Source organism: Branchiostoma floridae, chromosome 19, assembly GCF_000003815.2.
Source record: "Branchiostoma floridae strain S238N-H82 chromosome 19, Bfl_VNyyK, whole genome shotgun sequence".
NCBI lineage: Eukaryota > Metazoa > Chordata > Leptocardii > Amphioxiformes > Branchiostomatidae > Branchiostoma > Branchiostoma floridae.
In genome coordinates, this window is record NC_049997.1 from 9,777,150 (window position 1) to 9,785,698 (window position 8,549).

The 8,549-nt window shown below is 41.8% G+C and overlaps 1 protein-coding gene across 1 annotated transcript in view; it reads left to right on the plus strand.

Annotated features, from left to right (window-relative positions):
* LOC118406779 (fibroblast growth factor receptor substrate 3-like) overlaps positions 1 to 8,337 on the plus strand; it is a 17,509-nt gene extending 9,172 nt beyond the window's left edge. The window contains 2 exon segments of the mRNA XM_035807098.1: positions 6,693 to 6,982; positions 6,985 to 8,337. Coding sequence (XP_035662991.1) covers positions 6,712 to 6,982; positions 6,985 to 8,036 — 1,323 coding nt within the window. The 5' untranslated portion in view covers positions 6,693 to 6,711 and the 3' untranslated portion in view covers positions 8,037 to 8,337.
* Positions 8,338 to 8,549: the final 212 nt, after the last annotated feature.

An 8,549-nucleotide genomic window follows, 5' to 3' on the forward strand; every position in this document is an offset into this window, starting at 1 on the left:
CCTAACTGTTGGTATATAAGGACTTGATCTGGAATCCTTGTGCAACTCATTCCTGCGCTGTTTTTTAACGGCTCAATTTATGAAATGATGTAAATGTGCTAAAATAGTGCATTAGATGTCAATATTATACAGACTGCCTTATTCAGAATACTAGTATTTCCACTTTGACGCTGTAATATTGCTTAGGTTGCCTTTAATGCTTGTGTCAATGGGGAAAATTATCTGACAGACCATCAAAAATTGCAAGGTTGTCCCTGTCAAGAGGTGGTCACCTGTATAGGTTTTGACTACATACATCATTGGCCAGTTGGTCCTCATGTAGAAGTGCTTAATTGCACAGGTTTGGGTGTTTGTTTGTTTATTTATTTTTGTTTGTATGCATTCTGATAAAGTTGCCAAGAAAATCTCTCATATGGCTGACTAAAACAGTCAAATCATAACTCACAAAAATATATTGACTGTTCAAATAATCCATCTGGAACAGTAAACATTCCCACCGAACCACCTATTTCATAACCAGCTGTTCATAACTCTAGATTTGAATACCTATTGTGTGTTTCAACTATGAATATACATAGCAAAGGCTCAAAATCCTGGGTGCATATACACCTTTGTACAGGCTGTGTACCTAATTTGTGACTCAGGGCTCGAAATACTGGGTGCATGTGCACCCAGGTGCACCCAAAATTGGAACTGTGCACCCAATTTTTTGCACCCAAATATTTTCTTAGGTTTATGTATGGAAAGATATAAAGTATACTAGTATACATCATATTCTTGACATCTGGGTGTTAGAAAGATAATAAAAATGTCTGTCATGGTACTTGTTTAAGAATTGATAGCAGGTAACTAAGTTTTGTTACTAGTTTTTTTTTTACATTCTACTTAAATTTAAGTGGTGCACCCAAAAATTCACCCAATTTTTTAAGCTGGCAGCACCAGTGCACCAAATCCCAAAAATGAATTTCGAGCCCTGTGACTAGTATAGGTGCACTGATGATGCAACTAGATATTTGTGTAGTGTACCATACATTCATTAAGGTACTATTGTAGACTTGTCTATAGTTGTAGGATACAATATATTCTTGACATTGAAGTGATAAAAAAAGTCAGAGAACCTTTATTTTATGACTTGTTTAGAATTTTAAAGTAACTAGCTACAGAAATTTTTATTGTCTATTATACTTTGTGTACGTTCTGTGCACCTAAATGTGTTGGTTAATGCTAGTTCACCTTTATCCACGGGGTAACCTTTATCCGTTGTTTTTAAAACAGAAAATTCAGGGATATCAAGTCGACAGACAGTGGATTCAAACTGTAATATTCTTAACCACCGTTCATCGACATGATATCCCTGAATTTCCTATTTTAAAAACAACGGATAAAGGTTACCCCGCAAATAATGGGGAACTAGCGTTACAAAGAAAGTAGGTACACCAGTGCAACTACTCTCAAATTATGTACTCCAGGCTCTGTATAATTATATATAAAGCAAGACTGCACAAGGTACATATAAGGTAAATAGTCGAGTCACTGGAAACTTAAAAAAGATGTTGCAAGTCTTTTTGGAAATGTGACAAGACAGGACAAGACTAGGGTAATGCAGAAGGAACGCCCCCTCAGTGTGGGGGTGGAGTAAGAAATGCAGCTTCTGAGTGGGGAAACATCAGAATCCATTTAGGACGACACTATCCAGTGCATTTCGATACACATTTGGCCGTGCTGCAAATGTAAAAGGTGATGCGATGTAACCACTGTTTGAAGCAAAGGTTGCCTAGTCTCGTTTGAGTTTGACAACCTGATTTGGTTTGAGGTAACCACGGGTTGTCTTGTTACTGTGTAAGCAACCGGACAAAATCACTGTGTCATAACATTTTAGCTCCATATTTGAAAATCAGTTGATTAGATAGAATGACAGTTTAGTACATGTATGTCTAGTTAGTTTGTCTTCGATATCATAAGACCAGGTCCTGATAAAATGTGGTATTGTAAGTTTTGTGAAGGAATACACATCATTTTCAAAAAGGATCACACCAATAGAGGAGCACAAGTACTACGTCATTGTAATTTGTATAACTTAGTCAACCAAAATCACTAGGTAAATATCTTGTGTTGTAGACATGCTGTGTTCATGTTTTTCAAAGGTAGATAGCTTAGCTTTTGAAGAAATGTCATAGGTTTGAGCCCCCTTGTTTTCACATTTGATTTGTCGCCCCCCTGGAAAATGTACGTGGGTGCTCGCCTCTTCCCTTTTCCCAGAAACCCCCTTTCAGGTGAGGCAGACACTTAAGAAAGACACCCACACACGTTGAGGAGTCATCAGTCATTAAAGTCATCCCACAAAGATTTAACGAACGATCTAATCAAACTGTCATTTCCTACTCCCACTTGTAAGCACAGGTAAGGAGAGTCCCAACATTTTTCGTCATGAGGCTATAGTGCGTCTTGGGTACAGTCTTCGAAGGCAGAGCTCATCCTTTTCCATCCATTGCCTTTTACCTCCCCAACTCAAGTGAAAGTATTGGCAGGGTTGAACAAGTTTTCTAAAATCCACTTGTCCTATCGGCAAGCACATAAAAAATGTACTTGCCCGAACCAATTTTTCACTTGCCCAAAATTCAAATGTCACTGTTACTAGTATATGCATTTTCACTTCCAGCAATGGAATTCTCTGTAGACAATTGCTTGATGTCATGACTGTAAAAAGTAACAAATATATCAAAATTGCACTAAAATCAATGGAAAAATCTTGCTTGCCCGATCGGACAAGTGGGGTAGGACATGCACTTGCCCGAATAGCACTTTCACTTGCCCTGGACAGTAGGGCTAGTGGACTTGTTTATCCCTGATTGGTACCCATTTCGAAAGTCATAATATATCATATATATATGTAAAGTGCCTTTCTCAAGGACACAACATTTACATGCAGCCACCATTTTGAAATTTTTCTAGAGACCTTTTGATCTTGCGTCTACTGGCCAATAGATGTAACAGCTCCCACAACTACGTCCCACCCTCAGTTTTTAAAAGATATTCTCCTCTGTTGATGTCAGAATTCCATCACCAACTAGAAATTACAGATGTTGCCATTTCCTACATCCCCCACGTACAAATCCCAGTTTTGTAGACTGTAGATGAGAAACATTGAAAAATTTAGGTCACTATGAACAGGAGTGAAACCTTCGAAACTAGGACAGAGATAGTATAACTGCTCTTGTTACCTTATGTAACGTTGTATATACAAAATGTATGTACTACTAGGTACTGTAAACGTAGTTGTCTTCGACAAGAGGGTTATTTTTTCGGTGCTGTTTTGTATGTGTCTTTTCGGACTGGTAGGGATGTGTACCACTACAATACTTTCCCAAATGCTGAGTGCTAGACAGAGAACACTGTATATTATATACCATTTTTAAAGTCTTTGGTAGGACTCGGCCGGGGATCAAACTCACGACCAACCGAATGCATAGCCTGATTAAATCCCGCTTATAGCAGCCTGCCCAACATCTGCCGGCCTCGGGGAGGGGCCAATTACAGCCCCGGACAAACTACTGAATGCAAAGCAAACACTCTACTCGCTTTTCCATCAGGAAAATACTACTCTCCAAGCAGAGATTGATGGGCAAAATCATGACCTTTTTCTTATATGCCATTTTTTTCTGCCAGCTGACCCCACCAGAAAAACAAAATGGCACAAGTTTCCCCATCAACATCTGCTTGGAGAGTAGGTAATGCACTAAAGGATAGTGGCCATAAAATGACATTACTGTGTCCTTGTACACATATGCAGGACAGCATGTCCCTTGGGGTGACAGTTAGCGGTGTCCCATGACTATCCCACGGGACATTCTGAATGACAGTCTGCAGCATTTTTCCTGGTTTACCTCTGCCTGATTCTCAAGGTCAAAGCTGTGACCTTCAACCGTGTGACCCCACGACCTACCCACCTGTCATCACCCCTTATCCAATCAGGGGACATTTACCATGCCGAGGGTTGGAAGTGCCGCAAAATGCCCATATTTGGTGGTAATACGTTTTATCTATTTAGATGTGACGAGAAATTTTGAGCTAATCTAGTCTTTGGTACAAGAAGTAACTCAAAAGGTCACATTGTACATTTGCCCGTTCATTTTTGTCATTTGCCAGTTTTTACTTTCTGTACAAAACAGTTGTGTTTCATTTAAAGGCAAGTTACTGTAAATGCATTTAAGTTTGCGGGGATTTAATTTCGCAGTAGCGGGGAAAAAGGACTCTTCGCGGTGGTTTTAAGTTCGCGGTAGCACCATGCACTGTAGTCTCTTACTGCCATGGAAAAATGTTCGCGGTGATTTTAAGTTCGTGGTGAAGCGGCCGCCGCGAAAACCGTGAACATTAAACCACCGCGAAAGTTTCTTCATTTACAGTATTGGTTAATGCTCTAGCCTACATATGCAGCTGGCATTTCAAAAGGCCAAGTTCAAAGAAATCTCATGTCCTTTCATGACAGTTCTTGTAAGCTGCTTCCAGAAATACACACTGTTTATACATGTATTTCTGGAAGTAATCAAAGCTGCCGAGATTGGATACATATGCTTTACTGCTTTCTTGCTTTTCAAAAACAAAAACCATGGATGGTAATAAGCTGATTCAAGATTTGAGGTGCACATGCAGGGTGTTGCATTGTGGGAAATAGGTCAAAGCTGAAGGCCCTTAGGACATAAAGAAAACACGTCTGAATATGTAGAATACAACACAGTGTATTCCATATCACCTGAGTTACCAGCCCAACAGAGAAATACACCATGTTGTATTTTATTAATATCATACCCTCCTGAGAAAACACACGTTTCAATGGGAAATGTGCCAGAAGTTGAGAAAATTTGGACGCCACAAACAAAAAAAGGTAACAGCAATTCCAACATCATAATCCAGTATTCAAATTATCAACAATAATGGTGCTTTCAATGCTCTTAAAGTGCATTAGAATGATTTGATGGAGGCCCATGTGATAAACCAAGTTATCACCCGTTCCAAAGCACTGTCAAACGTTATCACTGCCAGGTATGACATAAATGTATACTGTATATCAAGCATGGTCTACATAAGAACAGTTAACAAGATAGGGACTGTCACCTTTAGTTGAAACCATGAATTGGCCTATTCCTTCTCTGTATGTATTTCCAGTGTTCATGTCAAAACTCATGTTCTGTAATTGATACTGTAATTCCTGATTTTTTCAATGTACGGTTTTCATATCATTACCAATAACAAATAAATCACTGACTTTTTTACATGCGCCTGCTGTCACTGTGAACATTAAGTTCCGAGAACTAGTTAAATTTTCTTAGACCGTGAAAGTTTCATAGGGAGAAGGCAAAGTGAATTACACTACAATGATTTACTGTGATTTACTACAAATTTGAGTTAACAGAAGTTTAATGTGAAGGAAACAAGGGGTGATATTAACATAATACGTAATAATTATAACAAGATGAAGACATGTCCTTGGTAATTTTTTTTTACTTAAAAGCTTTCAAATTCATGCTGTTAACATTTTTGTCCTGTCTTGGGTCACGTCGTGTGTTTCCCTTCAAACGCTCTCAGCGTGCCGCAGACAACAGCCCCAAACTGATTGCATGTCACACATTTCTGCCGACTGTAGAGCGCCTTGTTTGTGTTTGATATGTTAATCAGGGTGCTGAGCCGTAGGAGAAACAAGCAGCATGTGATCTTCTGGCAAGCCAACGCAACGTAGGCGAAGCCGGGAGATTCTAGCCGTATAAGACGACTTGTCATTGCGTAAGCTTTCAGTACACGGGCAAGATTTTAGCAACGCGTCGTTGAAATCGTTGGTCGTGTCTGTAGGGTTTGTGTTTATGAAATCAAGGAGTATATGACATAAATTTTTCTCAGTCTTGCAGGTAAAAAAGGTCTAATGTTTCTGTAGTATTTACAGTATACCTCATAAATTTTTCTTTAGTATTAACAGTTTATCTCATAGATTTTTCTGTCTTACAGGCGAAAAAAGGTATGAAATTTCTTCAGTATTTACAGTATTGTTGTTTTGATTGAGGTGCAGCATTAAGAAAACAAGCTACAGTACTGCTACTAGTATTTCTTTTACAGCAGTTTATCTTATCTTATTCATAGGTCTTTCACCCTTAGGATTGATGTGTTCAAAAATTTTCCCTATAACTATCGTAGAGTGAGACTCACTCATTACCACCAAGTACAGTAGAGGCATTCTCATCAGATGGTTTTATGTACAAAGGTTAGGTGTAACAGGTTGTTCAGTTGAATATAACCAGCTGCTCGGTGCCAGCTGACACAGTGCGTTTTCCAAGCTGGTGTATTAACCCTGAAGCTGCCATGCCCTGATATATCCGGCATACAGATCATGCCTGGTGTGCTGCGCCCGGTTACAACTGTGATAGGGTATTCCCCCGAAGTAACAGCACGGTACATGTGTAGTGCGCTAAACCTGGAAGTTAGGGGTGGTGGTCTTGTTCGAGGGTTTCTTTGGAGCTTATGCCTTTTTATGATGTTAAGTAGTGTTCTTCCAGGCTCTTCTACAACACAGAGTCATGTATACCAGTTACATACATGTATTACATACAGTTACATACATGTATACAATACCAGTTATATAGGTACAAATGCAGAAGCTTAAAGAAAGACGCAGTTTATCTTATCAATCTCTCTCTCCCTTGCAGGTGACGGGCGCAGTGTAACATGGGATGTGTGTATGGGAAGGTGAAAGACGAGGATTTCGAGGATTCGGACCCGCGAAGATTCCATGTGCGGAACGTTGACGATGACGGGAACGAACTGGAGGCCGGCGTGCTAGAGGTCACGGCCGGCGACCTCATCCTGTATCTAAAGAACAGGGACCCAATCAGGTGGCCGCTGAAGTGCTTACGAAGGTACGGGTATGACTCGAACTTGTTTTCCTTCGAGAGCGGGCGACGATGCCACACGGGGCCGGGAATCTACGCCTTCAAGTGTCGCGGGCGGAGGACTTGTTCAACCTAGTCGGTGCAAGACACGATACAGGTGGCGCCCTCGGCGATGGCGTCATCATGAGACTGAACTCCATCGATGAGGACACGCCCGATGTGCGGTCCAGAACGCCGCTCCCCTCCTCGACGTCATCCATGGGGATCCCGCCTCGCTCCCCCAGGAGGAGCCACGATCACGAATACATTAACGGTAACATCGACGGCGCGGCGGGAGAGTCTCACACGTACATTAACACGACGGAACTCGATAACGCGGACCTGACTCCGACGCAGGTGGAATTCAAACTGGGAAAGACGCCCGCCCAGCTGAGGGCGGAGCGCGAGAGAAGAAAGGCCATCGAGGGAGAGGTGAACTACGCCGACATAAACTTGCCAAATGCGAGCGAAGAATCAGACACGAGTGGAACCCTCGTGAGCCCGAACAACGGAAACGTAACGGCGGTCATGCCGCATCCGCAAGAGGTCGGGTACGCCGACCTTGACATAGAAAGCCTCGAAAAGGGTAAGAATCTAGAACAGAACGACAACTTGCCATCGCCAAACCTGAACTCTCTCCTGCTACCTGTGGGGCTCAATCCCCACTACCAGAACGTGAACATCATCAACGAGAACGCGACGCGCTCGCGAAAGAACTCCTGCCACCGCCACAACTCCATCGGAGACGAACAAAGTGCAATGAACGGAAGCATGCGACAAATCCACAACTACGAGAACCTCCCCACCAATGGGAGCGACGGCGAACAGTCGGGGATTCCGAAGCTCAACAAGCGGCACGTGGTGAACAAGCTCCATTACATTCAGTTGGATTTGGATCAGAATAACGAAAACAACAATCCTGTTTCTCCGTCACCAAATACGCCCTCCACGCCCAGAACTCCTTGTACGCCCCTCCCAGAAACACCGAACCTTAAAAAACCGGAGTTTGCGTACGCAACTATAGACTTTGACAAAACGCAGGCGTTGTCATTTTCCCAGAATCCCCAGCCAGAAGACGACGGGGTTCGCAAAACGAGACATAACAGCACAACAGTGTTTTGAGCGAACAAGAATGTGCGGATGCGAATTTCATGCTGTTTGCGTCATGTGAGGTGGAGACTATATGGTATGAATCTGTTGCCACAAATCATGTGCTAAATGTTTTGTGTGGGAAGTCAGGCAATGGTAACAATTCTTCGATGTTCTTGTGAGTGGGAGAGATTAAAAAATTCTAATTCCAAAGAGATTCTAAGCAGATTCTTTGCACAGAGAAATGTACAGTTTAATTCTTTTATCCAATTTGTAATAAAGATTGATTTGTTGGAAGTAGAAAAGTCTTAGACTTGTCGAATAGGTGGAAAAATTGTGTATCAAATGTGGACTTAAATTCCCTCCAAGCCAAAACGAATCTATCTCTGGTAACAACACTAGTACTGATCTGTAAGGACCATTTGTGTGATTATTTTGTGTAAAGGCCTGGTCACGAATGTCGTACACAGGGTTGTAGCCAGCCAGAAATTATTTTCCGTCCCCTCAATTTTGAATGGCATCGGCACAGCGTTCCTAGGGGGTCTG